Raw genomic sequence first — 18,834 nt, 5'->3', positions numbered from 1 at the left:
AGTTCATTAAATAGTCAGGCACGTGAAGCATTTTAACATGTCCAAGTTTTTATTTCCTTCATAACCCACGTAGTATTTTTTACTACTAGGTACAGCTGGAAGGAAAACGTCCAGGGTGGTAACACCCTAAAGCACTTCACCAGGAACTGCAGGTGGACCTTGCACCTTGAGGAGAGGGAGGAGCCAGCCTGTGGAAAGCAGAGCCAAGAAGCAGGCAGAAACGGATCTAATTACATCTGTGCCCAAAATTCAGCTGTGCCTGGGTTCAGGCCACTCCCCAACTCTTCAGTTACATGAAACAATAAATCCCCAGTTTTTGCTTTTAAAAAAAACGAAAAAGCACTTCTTCAAGGAGATGTCCAAAGATCTTTAGAACTAGTTGATTGCTTTTTGATCCAGATATGTCTAGTTTGGTACTTTCTCTCCCTGCAAATTCCCCACTGAAAGCACAGTTGACATTTGAAATCAACTAGCCATGTTTTCTGCAAACTTTGAGGGGGAAAAAAATTCTGTTTTCTTTGGCTGCCATTTCATCGACTTCACTTGAGATAGTAACATCAGGGAAAGGAAGGGACACCTGTCCTTAAACTGTAAGAGTCAACTCAAATATACTCTGAATTTTTGAACTCTTCACCCATTCACTGCACTATTGTGCACAATGGCAAGAAGTTTCAAAGTTTTCACCTATATTTTTCCATCTCATCCCAAGTCTTCCTTTGTCTTTTAGTAAAATGAAACTCACTTTTTCCTTTATCAAACATTTAAAAACTAAATATAGCTATGAATTAGTACTACTGACATTTCAACACATCAGAAGTCACACATCCAAATTAACATTACCTTTTAAAGTAGGGGTCTTAGGAAATTACACTTGTTCAAATGACACTGCTGCTGTTCAAAACGGTTTTTAAGCCGCCGGCATAAAAATCATTTATCAACAAATGTTTTCATTTTATTATGACAGGATATTTCCCCTCAGGCCCAGAGCTTTTTTACCCTTTACCCTTCTCCTGTCATTTATCTCAATTTCACGTTATCCTGCCCTCCACTGCTGTTGTAATCAATACTCAGAGGACCTCTTAGAGTCAAGACTCTGAGAGGAAGCAGAGCTGTGAGGGAGATGGGACGTGGGAAAAGAGGGTTCTGCCTTCCAGGCTTTGCCGCCCCAGTGTGAACCACCCACACAACTTTCCCACCGAGTGCTGGGAGCCGGGCAGGGCTGGGAGCTGCGGGCAGAAGCTAAGAGTCTCACGCTTCACTAATCTGGGACGGGCAGCCACCCAGAACCCATCCTCCTTCCTTCCCCACACCCACTGACGTATCTCAAGGAAGAAGAAAAGAAGGAAAATCTAATAACTGAGTCTGTGTCCTAGAACCCTCTGATTTCTATCCAGGAATCCAAGAGACCTCATCTCCATGACTTTCATTTCAGGCTACAGCATTTCTGTTTGTAGGTGAGCGAAGATTAAGCACAATATATATGCAGCTCTCTATCAGAAATGAAATGACTCTTAAGAGTTACTTATTTTTAAAAAAAAGAGTTACTTATTATTTTTCCCCTCAAAACCTGCTTCAGCACTTTATTACTGTCAAAATACATTTTTTTAAACATCTTTATTGGAGTATAACTGTTTTACAATAGTGTGTTAGTTTCTCCTTTACAACAAAGTGAATCAGTTATACATATACATATGTTCCCATATCTCTTCCCTCTTGCGTCACGCTCTCTCCCACCCTCCCTATCCCACCCTCAAAATACAATTTTAATAAAAACTCCCTTCTATTATTTAGTCTTGCCACCTGAGACACATCTAATACATTGCCACATCCAACTCAACCTGTTTTATTCTCCACAGCAGTAGGTGGACTTCTAGACACATAGGAGGTACTCAACCTGTATCGGTCTACCTAAAGTAGAAATCTCTAGAAACCTGGAGAGAGAGGCTTCCACTTTTAAAGATAATTTCTCCTTTGTCCCCATTCTTCACCAGGATAAATCCTGCTTATTCTTGTGCTATCTACCTAAATGTCTAGTCTTCAGAGAACGTCCCTGACTGCCCTCTCAGCCAACGTAATGCAGATTTTACTGAAAACTGAGGAGACTCTTTCTTTCCACATCACAATTTGGAATCACATATTTGTGTGATTTGATAATCTAACACCTCCTGTTGGTCCCCAAAGGCAAAGACTGTAACTGTTTTGTTCTGGGCTATATTCCCAGTACCTAGCACATAGAAAGTACTCAAGAAACATCAGTCAAGTCAGTAAATTAATGAACATGCTATCCCCTGTTTTGCTAAGAGACTCTAAGGCAGCCTTAACCCACAGTGATCAAAGCAATAAAAAGTAACGTTTCTTCACAAAGAAGTGAGAGACTCTGACATTGTCATGTGAATAGAAAGCATTAGAAAAGAAATAACAGCTCTGTAGAGCAGAGGTGAAACCAAGACTTATGGGAACTTTCTTAGAGCTAACACACACACTCCTTACTGTGACAAACACGATTTTAAGCTCTTTACATATATAAATTCATTTAATCCTTGTAACAACTCCCTGAGAAAGGTTATTATTATTATCCTTATTATTTCACACATGAGGAAACAGATATAGAGACACTAAATAACTTGCCTGAGATTGCAGATGCTACGTGGAAAGGGCAGGTTCTAAACCCATTTTGTAGATTCTTGCTGTACTGGTTTCCAGTGGCTACCACAATGTTACCCCAAGCGTGGAGGCTTAAAACACAGAACTGTCTTCTCACAACTCTGGAGGCCACAAGTGTGAAAGCAAGGTGTAGGCAGCACCACGCTGCCTCCAAAGGAAGATCCTCCCTTGCCTCTACTAGCTTCTGGCTGCCCCTGGTGTTCCTTGGCTTGCCACAGTATAACTCTGAAGTCTGCCTATGACTTCCCACGGCCTTCCCCTTGTGGCTCTCTGTAAGGACACTCATCATTGCCTTTAGGGCCCACCTGAAATCCAGGATGACCTCATCTCAAGATCTTAAACCTAATTACATCTGCCAAGACCCTATTTCCAAATCAGGTCACTTTCACAAGTCCTGGGGGTTACAACTTGGACATTTATCTTTTTAAAAAATAGTTTATTGAGATATAATTCACATAACATATAATTTGCCCACCTAAAGTATATAATTTGATGGTTTTCAGTGTATTCACAGATATGTGCAACCATCACAATTTTAGAACCTTTCATCACTTCAAGAAAAAAATCCCATATCCATTAGCTATCTCTCCCCTACGCCTGCCTCCCTCTTTCCCCTCCTCTCCCAGCCAGCACTAAGCAGCCACTAATCTACTTTCTGTCTCTACAGATTTCTCCGTTCTGGACTTTCATGTGTCAGTACTTCATCCCTTTTTATGGCTGAATAATATATCATTGTATGGATATACCACATTTTGCTTATCACTGATGGGACATTTAGGTTGTTTCTACCTTTTGGCTATAATGAATAATGCCGCCATTTATATACAAGTTTCTGTGTGGGTATGTGTTTTCATTTGTCTTTCATATATACCTAGGAGTAGAATTACAATCTCATCAGCAGTGTGTGATAGTTCAATTTCTCCATACTTCTTGTTATCTGCCTTTGTAATTCTAGTCAACCCAGTGGGTATGGAAATCTCATTGTGGCTTTGACTGCATTTATCTGATGACTAATGATATTGGCATCTTTTCAAGTGTTTATCGGTCATTTGTACCTTCTTTGGAGAAATCTCTATTCAGATCCTTTGCCCATTTAATTGAGTCATTTGTCTTTCTGTTTGAATTGTATGACTTCTTTATACATGCTAGATACAAGTCCTTATCAGATATATGATTTGCAAATATTTTATCCCATTCTGTGGGTTACCTTTTCACTTTCTTGCTGGTGTTCTTTGGAGCACAAAAGTTTTCAATTTTGATGAAGTCTTATTTTTAATTTTGTTGCTCATGATCTTGGGAGTCAGATTTAAGAATCCTTTGCCAAATTCAAGATCATGAAGATTTACCCCTATGCTTTCTTCTAAGAATTTTGGAGGACATCTTTTGGGGGGCCACTATTCAACCCACAGTATACCCACTCACTATACAATCCATCATAACAGATAACTATTATTTAACTCCAACAAATTTCATTGGTGCAAAACAACATATTAAATAAGGGTGTGGTATATAATCATTACTGGCCTGACATTAACTGATCCAAAAGAAATCTAGGCACTTTATTTTCTAGTAGTCTAGTTTATAAATAGGTAACAGGTAGCTGCATTTCAGAATCATCAAGGAAGATGCCACACATACACTTAAAAATGTCTCATACATAAATTTCATTAATTAGTGACTACACATCATGTAATTAAAAGAGCTAAAGCTCCAAAGTCAAAGACAGACCTTTGTTCAGATCCTGGCTCTCTGCCATTCACTCACTGTGCAACCTTGGGGATGTTATTTAACTTCTCCAAGCATCAGTTTCCTGAAAATACTTCTGTTACAAAGATAAAATTAGATAATATGTACAAAATATTTAGTAAAAGACCTGACACGTAGTAGGTACTCATTAAATATTAGTTTCTTTTCTCTCTCTTTTAAAATGTAAATGTCTCCTTCACTCAAGTGTAAGTCTTATTCTTAAGGTAGCCTTCCTTCACACCTACCTAAAATTAGCAACACTAAAAAAATAAGAATTTTGTTGGGAAATGGAGGTAAAGGATAACTTCAGAGTATGAGGCAATTCAGGCAGAGCATCAGAAAGCTCCAGAAATCTGGCAAGCAGCAGAAAAGAGATTCATAAAGGGATGATGACCATTTCAGTTCTCCATAGGCAAGCTGTTAAATGCTACAGGAATAGAGGGAAGAGTAATGGCATTGGTCACAATTTGAAAGTCCCTAAGCTTCTGCTTTGCCAGCCCAGGGTAAATCAGTTTCCATTCAATTTCCACCTCTGTATTACTAGAAGGGGTAGAAAGAGGAAGAGAAATTCATGTGATCTTTCTTTCATAAACACACACACACATGAAAACTTTGGGAACATTATTCTCCAAAATGCCAGAAGAATATGCTGTTACTACTTTGATTAAATTCTGTATTTAATGGAAAATATGTCCTCTGTTTAGAGACCAAGTACCGTTGTTACTCTTACAAATAAATATATAAACCATTGTAAAGTGCCAACATCAAATAGATGTATTATCCCAAAAAGTAATATCCATCTCCTCAAAGAAACAACCCATCCCAGACTGAATATCAACTTGGAACTCCTTACCATCCTTGAAGATGGTGAAGCCACCTTTCCCAGAACAAAGAACTGATCAAACCTCTCCAACAAGTCTAAGTCCCTAAGCTACTTAAGGTCATAAGTAAACCTGCTGCACTGGTGGTACAGTGTCAATATTCAGAGACTATATGGGCATAAGCTGCCACAATCCTACCCTGAAAAGTTCCAAGATGATACTTACACATCCTCAAACAACACTGCTGCCACCCCCAGACAGCACACAAACCATGATGGAGAAGGAGATGGAGGATATTCAGATCTGCAAGTAGCCTCTAAGTTGCTTAAACCTGTTCTTTATGTACGCATTGCATTTTCTCAGTATTTATTTCAAGTCTATTACCTAGAAGTTGACTATTTATTTGTTCTCTAACCTTTTTCTATACTTCTCAGGTATTTTTTAGTATTCACCCAGTTCTGGGATTACATTCAGCCCTCAATTACCACTCTACAACTTGTACAAGAAGAATTTCCTTCATATCTTGAAAAAAACTCAATTCAGTTACTAGTACATGGTCTCGTGTGTGTGTGTGTGCACATATTTTACATATCATATAATATATACATATATAATATTACATATAGAGAAATAAAATTAACAAGTTAACTTTAGAAATCCATTGTGTATACTTCTAAGAAGATGTCACTTATTTGAATGTGGAACATCAAAATCTAAAAAAATCTTAAGAAAAGGTCTTACCTGTTCACCTGCATCTAGAAACTCTTTGCATGCATCAGGGAACACATCATAAATAATGAGTGGATAGCCATGTTTCATGAGATTTTTTGCCATTGGATTCCCCATGTTGCCTACTCCAATGAATCCAACTGGAGTCTTAGAAGCCATTGACCTAGAACACACTGATTTCAATACATTAGTTTTAACAGGAGCAGGTAACATGTTTTATTGTAAATATTCACTCAATATTAAGAAGTCAATTGTTATTTTGATATTTTCTATTAAAAAAAAACTTTTTAAAGATTCGTTTTAAACTAATGATCATTTAAAGATATCAACAATGTATAGGCAGACTAACTTCTGAGTATATAGTTCTCCAGGAAGCAATCATAAAATTTTAAGCATTCTCTCTTCTGCTTTCTATCTCTATAACATCCCTTCACTATTTTTAACAATAAACTTAATGTTATCATTTATTCAATACCTATTATATACTTTACCTGTTAAGTGAAGTATCCTAGATTCTCTTATCTATATTACTTTCTCTAATAATGCGTATTAAAAACTGGAAGTATTCAATAAAACCTGTATCTTGGACAAGGTCCAAGAATGGGAAAACATTTTACCTTCCCACTTCCACATTTACAGAAACCATCCCCTCCAATGGTATAAAAAACAAACATAATAAAAATGTTAAACCCAGAAGAATGTATTTCAACCAAAAGTCACCAGTTTATAAATGGGGTCCTAGGAGAGAGCAAGGGGACACTTCCATGGGCTTTCCATGACCAGGGTAACAGTCTCAGGACCCTGAGATAACAACTCCACACACTTTCAGAGAAGAGGCATCTCCATTTACAGAAAAAAGAAAATTGTTCTTAAAAAGCTGTATGCAAGGGGCTTCTCTGGTGGCGCAGTGGTTGAGAGTCTGCCTGCCGATGCAGGGGGACGCAGGTTCGTGCCCTGGTCCGGGAAGATCCCACATGCCGCGGAGCGGCTAGGCCCGTGAGCCATGGCCGCTGCGCCTGCGCGTCCGGAGCCTGTGCCCCGCAATGGGAGAGGCCACAACAGGAGAGGCCCAAATACCGCAAAAAAAAAAAAAAAGAAAAATCTGTATGGAGGGCTTCCCTGGTGGCACAGTGGTTAAGAATCTGCCTGCCAATGCAGGGGACATGGGTGCAAGCCCTGGTCCGGGAAGACCCCACTTGCCTGCCGCAGAACTACTAAGGCCCATGAGCCACAGCTACTGAGCCTGCACTCTAGAGCCTGCAAGCCACAACTACTGAGGCCCGCATGCCTAGAGCCCGTGCTCCGCAACAAGAGAAGCCACCACAATGAGAAGCCCACGCACCGCAACGAAGAGTAGGCCCTGCTTGCCGCAACTAGAGGAAGCCCGCGCACAGCAACAAAGACCCAACACAGCCAAAAATAAATAAATTCACACACTTACACACACACCAAAAAAAGCTGTATGCAGGTTTTGTTTGATTTGATTTTCTTCCTTTTTACAAAAGGCTTTTTGAAATCACACTGGGGCATACAATTCAAGGTAATGCTTTTTGCAAGACAGCAGACAGGCTTCGCATCACCATGAAAATAATATTAGACACGATTTCTCTATTTCTAGATTTAGAACTCCACTCAAGTATTTACTGCATGAAGTACTATGACACAAGCAAGATGTGGGCCTTGCCCTCCAAAAGTTCACGGTCTAGTGTGAGAACAAAGAGAAATAACTCCACTTGCCCTTTTCCCTATCATTTCCTGGCTTTATTTTTCCTCTTTCTTTCAAGGACTCCAGTTTTAAAACTGTAGTGCACCAACTAATCACAGTCACCCTTTTTCAGATCCTCTCAACTAATGGATCCCTGCTCTTCCTTCAATCTCAATGTAATGAGATTTCCTAAAAGCAAATTATTTGAAGCCCTAATGCTTAAGAAATAGAGGTCTTCTTGGGTCAGAAGCACATTTAATTCCTATGAACTCCATGACTGTCTCTAACATCTCTGTTAAAGATGGGTGTCATTCCTGTGCACCATCACCTTACCAGTGCTGAGTTTAACATGCTGGGTATGATAGGAGTCCTATGCCTAACTTTCTGGTTCACAAGGGGTTTAATGACAGAGAAATGACACCTCACTGAATTTTTATTTTGATATTAAGCAGAATGAGAAGTATACTTTATAAGACAACTCTAATACTAACAATTAGCGTGCCTGACTGCTGTGTTAAGCTTGAAAAGGTATAATTTAACTAAGAACATTAGAAACTAGGAATATTATTATTTAAATGCAGTTAATTTTAACAGGCAACTCACTCTAAGTCAAACACTTAATAACTATGGCAGGGTAGCACCATAATTCATTCACACATTCAACAAATATGAAGCAACTATCGTAAGTACCATGGCAGATGCCATCAAAGATGCAAATGACATACAGTCCTTGCTTTCAACCAGCTTAAAACACAAGAGGACAACTATGTACACAGACACTAAAACATGCAAGTGAAGGATAAAGTACAAAAAATAATGCTGATACTAAAGAACTCATCTGGTTTGGGAACTTGAAAAAGCTAGCATTTGACCTGAGTATTCTAGGATGGCCAGGCTTTCAAATGGAATCAGAGTAGGAACAAAGGGAGCTCCATATAGAAAAGGAATGAGTATGCACATGAGTGCAAGGAAATAGGAAAGCCAAGAAAAAATGAATAATAATAAAAGTTAATATTTGTGGCAATTTTACTACATGCCAGACACTATACTCAGTACTTTATAAATAGCACTGTCATCCCATGCCATCATTAAGCCTATCTTCCAGCTCAAGTGCCTGACACTTGGTTAGTTTAAATAAAATGCCCAAGATTTTATAAGGTTGTAATGCCAAGATTCATATTCAGCCAATCTGACTCTAGGTTCTTCATTTTTAAGTGCCCTCCACTCTTCCTACAGGACGCACAAAGAAACAAAACAGCAAGATTAAGACTGAAAGAAAAAATGCAACCATAATGTGGAAGGCTGGGAAGTATGCTCTAAACAATTTGAGTGTATTTTGTAAGCAAGTGGTGGTACCGCAGACTGAATGTTTGGTCCTCCCAAAATTTCTATGTTGAAAAAATAATTCCCAGTGTGAGGGTATTTGGAGGTGGGGCCTTTGGGCAGTGATTAGATCATGAGGGGAGAACCCTCACTAAAGGGACTAACGCCTTTACAAAAGAGGCCGTAGAGAGCTTCCTCATCCCCTTCCACCATTTGAGGACACAGTGAAAAGATGGCTGTCTTTGAACCAAGAAGTGGGCCCTCACCTGACACTAAATATGGCAGCACCTTTATTTTGGAATTCCCAGCCTCCAGAACTGTGAGAAATAGTTCTGTGCTGTTTATAAGCCACCCAGTCTACGGTATTTTGTTACAGCAGCCCAAACAGACTAAGACAGGTAGTTACTGAAAGGTTTGGGCAAGAGAAATGACCTGACCAAACCCATGCTTTAGGACAGAAATGAGGCAGCAGTATACAATGGATGAACTAAAGGAAGAGCCTGAAGGCAAAAACACCAACATAAAAGTGACTGTCTAGGTCTGTCTTAGTCCATTCCAGCTGCTGTAACAAATATACCACAGTATATTTGTTATGATGACTTAAACAACAAGCATTTATTTCTTACAGTTCCGGAGGCTGGGAAGACCAAGATCAAGAAGGCAACAGATACAGTATCTGGTAAGGGCTCACTTCCTAGCTTGTAGATGACCATTTTCTTGTATCTCTGGAGAGCAGAGAGAGAGGACAAGCTCTCCCTCCTGTTTTTAGGACACTAATCCCATTCATGAGGGCTCCACCCTCATAACCCAATGATTTCCCAAGGGCCCCACCTCCTAATACTACCACAGTGGGGATTAGGATTTCAACACATGAATTTTGGAGGGTTACAAACATTCAGTCCACAGTAAAGGCAGAGTTAATAAAGACTGGTGGCTACAGAAAAGACAGTTATGAAAAATATTTCAAATACAGTAGTAAAAGGACACAGCAAGAGGTTGGATTATACTATAATTACAGAATAAAAGGATAGTGACCTTAAAAACAAAACTATCCAAAACAAAACACAGAAAAAAGAATTTAAAAAATAAAAAGAACATTAGTGAGCAGTGAGACAGCTTCAACTAGCCAAATACATAGCGAAATTGGAGTCCTCAAATGAGAGGAGAGCAAAGTTGGGACAAGAAAAATATGTGAAGAACTAATGGGAAAAATTTCCAAATTAGATGAAAACCATAAACCCCATGCATCCAAGCTCAATGAACCCCAACACAAGAAACATGAAAAAAACTATACCAAGACACAGCATAATCAAAATGCTCAAAAGCAACTGGCAGAAAAAAGACATTATGTACAGAGGAACAAAGATAAGAATGAAGGCAGATTTCCTGTCAGAAACAAAGCCAGTGAGAAAACAGGAGAGCATCATCTTTAAAGAACTGAAACAAAAAACTGTCAAGATAGGAATCTATCTAGCCAGTGAAACTGTACAATTATAGATGTTTGAGTATGTAGAGAGGCATGAGGAAACTGATGGGGGAGGGGTGAATGGATACAATCACTGTCTTGATTGTGATGATGGTTTGATGGTTTCACAGGTATATACATGTCAAAACTCATCAAACTGTAAATGTTAAACAGGTGCAGTTTACTGTAAGTCAACTATATTGCAATAAAGCTGTTTTTAAAGAGTCAACATGTTTACAGAAAAAACAAACAAGAGAAGACATTTCTCAATCTAAAGATACTAAAGTGATATATCAACCAAATGCAACGTGTGAAGTTTGAATGGATCTGGATTTGGGGGGGGAAAGTCTTAAGACATTCTAAGGAAAATTATGAAATTTTAAATATGAGCTGAATATTAGGATGATAGCAGGGAAGTGCTAATTGTCTTAGGTAACGGTAATTTGGTTATGTAGGAGACAGTCCTTCTTAGGAGATTCACACTGAATCATTTAGGGTTGAAAATGTCATAGTGTCTGCATTTTAATTTCAAATGATACAGGTGGGATATGAATATACTTGGAAAGAAATAAAGCAAATATGGCAAAAGGTTGGTTAACAACCGCTGACATGAGCAAAGAGTACACAGATGTTCATGGCATTATTCTTTCAATACTTTGTTTGAAATTGTTTATAATAAAACAAGGGGGGAGGGCTTCCCTGGTGGCGCAGTGGTTGAGAATCCGCCTGCCGATGCAGGAGACACGGGTTCATGCCCTGGTCCGGGAAGATCCCACATGCCGCGGAGCAACTAAGCCCGTGAGCCATGGCCGCTAGGCCTGTGCGTCCGGAGCCTGTGCCCCGCAACGGGAGAGGCCACAACAGTGAGAGGCCCGCATACCGCAAAAAAAAAAAAAAAAAAAATAAATAAATAAATAAATAAATAAAACAAGGGGGGAAAACTTAGCACATCTCCAAAAAAAATCACAAACATGACAAAATACAAATAACTAGGAAGAACACTTGCAACACATGATAGAAATAGGCCTACTTTACTATATATGCAAATAACTTTAAAATCTGGAAGAAAAATGTAAATAATCCATTGTTTTAAAGTATGCCAAAATCACAAAATGACAGTTAACAGAAAATATTTTTTAAAAAACTTTGAAAAAATGCTCAACTTCTGTCATAACTAGAGTAATACAAAACAAAGAATGTAATACCATTTTCACCTATCAGCTGGACAAATGCGTTTCTTTGATAAAACTCACACCTGGTTAGAAAGGGCTGATAAAACATACACTCTCATACACTGTAGAATTGTATTTTATGTCATCCTTTTAGACAGCAATTTGAAAAAAGGATCTATATTTGAATTTTATTATAAAATTTAAATTTAAAATGTACATACTCTTTGACCCAGTACTTCATTTCCAGGAATTTATACTATACATAAGGGGTCAGCACACTTTTTCTTAGAAGGGTGAGGGGGTAAACAATTTCAGTTTGGGGCCATGAGGCCTCTGTCACAACTATTCAACTTATCCTCTATAGTTTTAAAACAGCCATACACAATATAAAAACAAGTGGTTGTGCTTGTTTTCCAAAATAATTTTATTTACAAAAAGAGGGACCCAGCTATTGCGCCACAGTTTGCTGACCTCTACTATATATAAACTCTGAACAACACAAAAATATAGTTTACTATAGGAATGTTTGTAACAACAGAAACATTATAAATAACTAAAGACACATTAACAGGGCACTTAATTTATAATAACTAAATATACATTAACAAGGTACTTGATATTTCATAGAAAATCAATACAATGCAATAGTATGTAATGTTCAAAAGAATGTGATATATCTATCTAAAAGTATAAGGAAAAAAAATCTCCAGGACATGTTATTAAGTGAAAAAAAGCAAGATGCAGAGCATTATATATAGTAACATACAGTATATGAGAAAAAAGAATACATATGCATTAAACGTTTTCAAATTTCTGTAAGATGCTTAAGAAACAGCAGTTACAGCTAGAAAGTTGGACTGATGGGTCAAAGTTAGAGAAAAGACTCTTAACTTTCATTTTATAACCTTTTGAGTTTTTACCATGTGCATATAACTTTTACAACTACTTTTATAATAAATGAGATAAATTGGCACACAGTGAGTGTTTAATAATGTTATATGAATGAATTACTAACTAGAGAGAGTTTTCATCAAATGAGGGTAAAAGTCAGTGCTGAAGCAAGAGTAAAGATAGTGATAAAGTGGATCCAGCAAAGGTAATTTGTACTGAAGCAACCATTAAGCAAATGCTGCAGGTTGACTCTCCAATATCCTTTCCTCCCAGACCTATGGTCAAGTTCCAAATTACCTAAACCAATTATGGTACCTCCATCTCTCTGCAAATGACTGTTCACAGATTGGCAGCCCGAAGTAAAAGATTTAGAAATGCTGTGAAAAATCAGAGTATGTAATAGGAAATGAACTAGAGATTAAAGAAAAGATTGTATCTAATCAGCAAACTTGTGTGACTCTCAGTACCACTACTCAAGCGGCAGCCAGGAGGAAGAAGAAACTAGCCAGAAAATTTGGCAAAGTTAGTTTCTAAATTTATAGATGTAAATTTACAGATTATGACCTTTCTCTCCAATGGGACATGGACAAAGTTATCCATATCTTGGTAACATGAAGTGCCACCAAAAGTCAGGCGACTCTAAGTTTCAAAATGAAAAAATTGGTAATAGGTTAATTATTTTACATTTCTAAAAGTTTCTTTCTCTCATCAAAGTAATTCATTGTAGAAAACTGAAAAATACAAAAAAGTATAAAGTCATAAGGGAAAAATTTAATCTCACTACACAAAAATAATCAGTTAGCATTTTGTATAGCCCGTCCAGTCTTCTAAATGCATTTTTTCATTATGAGACTCTATACTGTATATACAACTTTGTGTCCTACTTTATCACATATTATGTCATAAGCATTCTTTTCACTTTAATGCTAAGAGTTACTAAACTAAGGGTAGTGACTTACTCTATAAAGGCCTTTATTATTTGGGTCAAGTTATTTTAGAAATACAGTTGACCCTTGAACAATGAGTGGGGTTGGGGCACTGACGCTCCTCACAAAATCCAAGTATAATTTACAGTTGGCCCTCCACATACATGGCTCCAAATCTGCAGGTTAAACCAACTGTAGTACAAATTTATTGAAAAACATCCATGCATAAGCTGACCCATGCAGTTCAAACCCATTGTGTTCAAAGGTCAACTGTATTCTCCTTATGCAATTTCACAAGGTTAAGGTCAACTTTTGGTCCCCAGAGTCATGTGCAGCTTTTCAGAGTTTCATGTGCAACCCTAGAAGCTAATATAAAGAGGAAAAAGATGGCATTATATATTTTATTTATACGAGTTATGCTGTTTTGAAGGCAGATTTCATGCACACACAAAGAGCCAATAATAAAAAAGAACTGTATTCCCATTTCTGTCTATAATGCTGGTTAATTTTCCCATTCCACTTTTGGTCAGGTGGTTGCTTTAAGATGATCTGTTACAAATTATTTTTCCTTGTACTTGTTAGTGAATCAAATGACTGTAGAGGGTCAACATCTGTCATTTTTTTTGTCTGTACAAAGAAGTCTGAAACTAAATTTAATTACCTTTTAAGATAAAACATAAAACTTACTTTTATTAAATGGTGATGAAATAGTAATGTAAGAAAAAAAATAGTAATGTATGTCTAGTTTAATAGTTCTCATTTTTCTATTTCCTTTTTGATGCTTTAAATATTTTAAAAGTAAGACACGCTTATTACCAGCAACTTTTAGATCTCATTTTTTTCAAACTGTAAATAACTGTATAGATCTTTATAATATTACCCTCCATATGCTATAAACATCTTAAACATACCATGGAGACAAACATCCCACAGAATTCAGAACACTAAATATTGTTACTATTTGAACACAGTTCTTTTTCTTAATGTCCCTAGACTCCAAACTGGCACATAACTTTTCTTTTAAGACTCCAACATCAAAAAAGTTAACACTTTTGTAGTAAATTAAAATTAACAAAAATGTTTAAAACAATTCCACAGAGTAAAAACAATTACTAAGCATTTTAAACAATCATCACACACAAAAAATTTTTTGTCATAAATGTATATTCTTAAAATGTACTGGGGTCAAAGAACAAGATTATAATGCCAAAGTAGTCTACCAGCATTTCAAGGTAGGCCTTTCCAGTCTACGGAAGCATTTATTATAGTCACAGGCCTCAGACTCTTCTCCCATGAATTTTAAGAACTTTCCTGTAACTCTAAAAAGTACTTCAAGGGTTCATTAAATTACCGTTAGAACACCTTGTAAAACCACTAAACAGCACGTATGTCTTCCTTGACTAATCAAAACTGAAAGAATTGTGCATTCATGTGAAAACTGGTGCTACATTTACTACTGCAGAAGAGTGATTTTTTTTTTTTTAATATCTCCAACGTAGGAGGCATTTTTTGTAGTTCAATACATGTAACTCAAACAGTGGTTACCCTCAAGTTTGGCAATTTCTGTGAGTTTGTATCTCATCACTGTGATTCTGTATCAAACATTTGTTCTCTCCCATCATATGGAGTTTTCCCTTTTCAAGCCAGAGAGGAAATCACTCTTCTGCTTAGATTTTTACTGAGGGGGAGGAAGGGAGGCTGTTAAGAACTCAATTCCCAGCCTTTTTTTTTTTTTAAGTAAGGATCAGAAAAAATTAATACCAAGGCTTTTTCAATCTCCCAAGTATGAGAGCGCTAAATAGTGCATTTTCAAAACTAAAATTTTACAGGAAGACAATGGCAGTTTCCCACAAATCAACCAATTTTCCAATTAAAGAGGAATCTTGCTGTAGAAAAGTGCAGGAATCATAAAGAATCAAGGACTACTTTCTAGATCCTGCTGTAATATCCTAATTCACTTATCCAAGGGGCTTTAGGTTCTTCCATCTGAAAAATGAAAGATTTAGTTCTCTGTGGGTCTAAAAACTGCCTCTTCCTAAATCGATGGTTAGCTTCCATAACTTATAATGATATGAGGGGTGGGAGGCGACGGAAGCAGGATAGGTTCAGGCCACAATTTTGAGAACGTTGGAAGTATTCTGCTTAATAATTTGACAGAAGTGCCATCTTCAGGTAGCACAGTTACAGAGAAGCGGTGGAAGCCCGCCTGGCCGGTCAAGGGTGACTTAAAACTGCTGGAAAGACTGATCACCTGATTTGTAAGACTTCACTTGTGTAAAAACATCAGAAACAATTAAGGTGACCAAAACAAAAATCAGGGCTGCGGCCGGAGAGCGCGCCCACCCGGGGCGCTGCAAGGCCGGCCAGCGCTGCAAGGCCAGGGGTCGCTGGGGTGGGTAGGGGGTAGCCCCAGGGGCTGGGCCCTCCAATTGTCCTCAAAGCCCTAACTCCAAAGAAGCACAACTCGGACCCAAAGACTCCTCTCTCTACCCCAAGCTCTTCCCATTCCTTCCTAAGTCACAAAAGGACGCCGAACCCCATTCATCTAGATCTGGGTAGGGAGAAAGGCGGAAGCATTAGTGGCGCGAGCCGCAGAAGAGGCCAGGCCTTGGAACCAGTCAAAATGTTGGGTTTTAAGCCCCGATCCAACCGCAGCGCCTCCGGTTTAAAGACCTCTTCAGCCATCAGGGAGCGCGAAGCGGGCAGCCGGAGGAGGGACGGGGGAAGAAGGCGTGAGGTCCTTACCCGTTGCAAGGCTGGTCACTGCCGGTTGCTGCCGGCGGCTCCAGTACCGGAGGCCGGAGGCGGCTCCACGGAGCCGTAAGGAGGCTGCCATGCTGCCCCCGCCCCGCCTCCCCACCGTGACCTCCGCGGCTCCCAGCTCACCCACTGACTGCTAGGGTGCGTGGTGCGGCGGGCGGGATCGGCTGCGGCGTGGGGCCGCATGCGCACGCGCTCTGCCGCTCGGGGCGGGCACCTACCCGCGAGGGGAGGAGCGCGGCGCCGAGAGGCGAGGCCCGGCGGGACATGGGACGTCAATCCCCTTACGGACAGGGAAGCAGACCAGTAAGAATTCCCATACCCTCCTCCCTTTGCGAACTACGAATAGGAGGCCTTCTCGGAGTAGCACATCCGGAGCCCTGGCCCCGCCCCCAAGCTCCTCCCTCATTCACAGACTGCGGGCTGGAGTCTCCTTGTTTACCAAAACGCAAAGGGTGTGTGGGAGGCGGCGGCTGTCACTCACCACCGCCTCCTTGGAGCATCTGACCCTCAGAACCGCCCCCTTGGAGTGTTGTAACTGCATGTGTTGCTTCTTTGCAGTCAAGGGCAAAACTTTGACTCGCGGCAGCTGCTGCAATAGTTAAGCAAGAGCAGAAATTCCCAGTCTTTCCAAGTACAGGGATCCACTTTTAACCTCAATAAAACGTGGGTCTCTTGATGTTAGTTAGCATTTGTATTTTTAGTGTCTGTTCGTTGAGAAACATTCACAGAAATATACCATGAATGCAATAACTGTTTAAAATTATTTGATTTTATTTTACCCAACAGTTTCTCCGTGAACTTGAAAAATTGTAAGAAAACAACTTAATATTGTTTTCTTTGAAGGATAGAATTGCTAAAAACTTGCACTCTATTCCAGTATACATTTCTCTAATGTTTGAAAATCCTGCATCTATTTCATAAGTAAAAACTAAAGGTAAATGAAAACGCAGAAGGTAATGTATATGTATGTGTGTCAGAGAGAAGGAGATTTATTCATTTCTTGTATCTGTGCTTGGTGTACATATTTGAATCTTTGAACCCTCAGGCGATAGTTAGCGGGGTTCTCATTCCTCTCTGAGCCCATGAAAGGGTTGGGAGCCATGGGCACACCAAAGAAAGACTTGCAGTTTTTACAGAAAGGTAGTAGTACAGGAGGAAAGAATAAGGAGTGGCTAGGGCAATAGGAACCACTCCCCTGAATTCATTTTATTTATTCACGTGCCTAGGCTGTTCTTAACCTTTCCAATCTGAGTAGCAGAATCTACAGAGTTGACTTTAACCTTTTTTAACCTCTGCCCAGTCACTCACAGGTGTTGAAAGTACCTTAAGGAATTGGATAATTTCCAAGGAGGCTCTCTCAGTGTGTTCTTGACGTGCTAGCAATGTTTCCCAAAACTGGTACAGGGTGCAAGATCCGCATTTGTAACTGACAGAGAAACAATTCCCTTCTTTGCCTTTCTCTCCACCCTAACCCTCTACTCCACACAAACCAAAACCCGAGGAAAGGAGGAAGACAAGGAAGAAAAAATTATTTCATCTATTGGGGACAGGCCCAAATCTATTTATTGCTTTCTGGAGCATTTCCTACCTGATCCTCTCTTCCTGGTTTATTGGGTTTTAGCTGGAATAGACCTCCTGCAACCAATAAATGTAGCCCTACAGGTTTCTATAATTAACTGCTGAAATGCTGTCTGCCTTTCAACTATGTGAATCTACATAGCAGAGCTATTTAAAACACAGGCCGACATACCAATTGATCTCCCAGCTCCTAAGGTTTATATCCCTATCCTCTTGAGATTTTATATCCAATCAGATGGTGTTTGTCATTTTTATTGTGAGCTACTGTTTTTGTTTCTCTAGGTTGTTTATAGGGCTGTCCTCTCGAAAATGAATATTTCTTTACAAAAGTCTGCCTCTTATGAACAGCATTCTCCTAGGACTGGAAGGGGAGAGAAGGAACTCAGAAAGAAGAGGAAGCAGAGATAAAGCTGCACATGAGGCCTTTTAATTTTTCTTTTCTTAAAAAATAAAACAAAAGGGCTTCCCTGGTGGCGCAGTGGTGGAGAGTCCGCCTGCTGATGCAGGGGACATGGGTTCGTGCCCTGGTCCGGGAAGATGCCACATTCCGCAGAGCAGCTGGGCCCGTAAGCCATGGCTGCTGAGCCGGCGCGTCCGGAGCCTGTGCTCCGCAATGGGAGAGGCCACAACAGTGAAGCCCACGTACCGCAAAAAAAAAAAAAAAAAAAAGAAGATTCTGAAAGGTGGAGAAAAGAAGGCATACCAGCTAGAGACAACAGGGTCCACAGAGGAACACAGAGGTAAGTTCTTGGGTTTTCATTTAGCCTTTTATATCACATACTGGGTACTGGAAAACCCAAAAACCGTAAACCCCAAATCGTTAAGAGGCACAAACCAAAATGCCCCAGTACAAGGCTACTCTCTTTAGCCAAAGGACCAAAAAGGGGCAGCCTAGCAAGACAGATAACCTTTAGAAAATAATCACACTACTGTAGACAAATACCGCATAATAAAAACCTATGGCCCTACTCCCACCCATGCCGGCAAAGGCCAGGTGAGGAGCCCCCTTCCACACGCTAAAGGCCATAATGAGACACCTCAACATCCTAAC

At 39.4% G+C, this 18,834-nt stretch overlaps 1 protein-coding gene across 2 annotated transcripts in view; it reads right to left on the bottom strand.

Annotated features, from left to right (window-relative positions):
* The window catches only part of HIBADH (3-hydroxyisobutyrate dehydrogenase), a 111,480-nt gene extending 94,944 nt beyond the window's left edge, over positions 1 to 16,536 (bottom strand). The window contains exons 1-2 of one of the 2 annotated variants that reach the window (XM_059073526.2): positions 16,188 to 16,536; positions 5,973 to 6,133 (exon numbers count right to left, since the gene is read on the bottom strand). In XM_059073526.2, coding sequence (XP_058929509.1) covers positions 5,973 to 6,133; positions 16,188 to 16,278 — 252 coding nt within the window. In that variant the 5' untranslated portion in view covers positions 16,279 to 16,536. The remainder of the gene's footprint in view (positions 1 to 5,972; positions 6,134 to 16,187) is intronic. The other variant, XM_067042439.1, reaches the window with a different exon arrangement.
* Positions 16,537 to 18,834: the final 2,298 nt, after the last annotated feature.

The sequence above is a fragment of the Kogia breviceps genome, chromosome 9 (genome assembly GCF_026419965.1).
Source record: "Kogia breviceps isolate mKogBre1 chromosome 9, mKogBre1 haplotype 1, whole genome shotgun sequence".
Classification (NCBI taxonomy): Eukaryota; Metazoa; Chordata; class Mammalia; order Artiodactyla; family Physeteridae; genus Kogia; species Kogia breviceps.
This window is presented reverse-complemented; position numbering and strand designations above follow the sequence as displayed.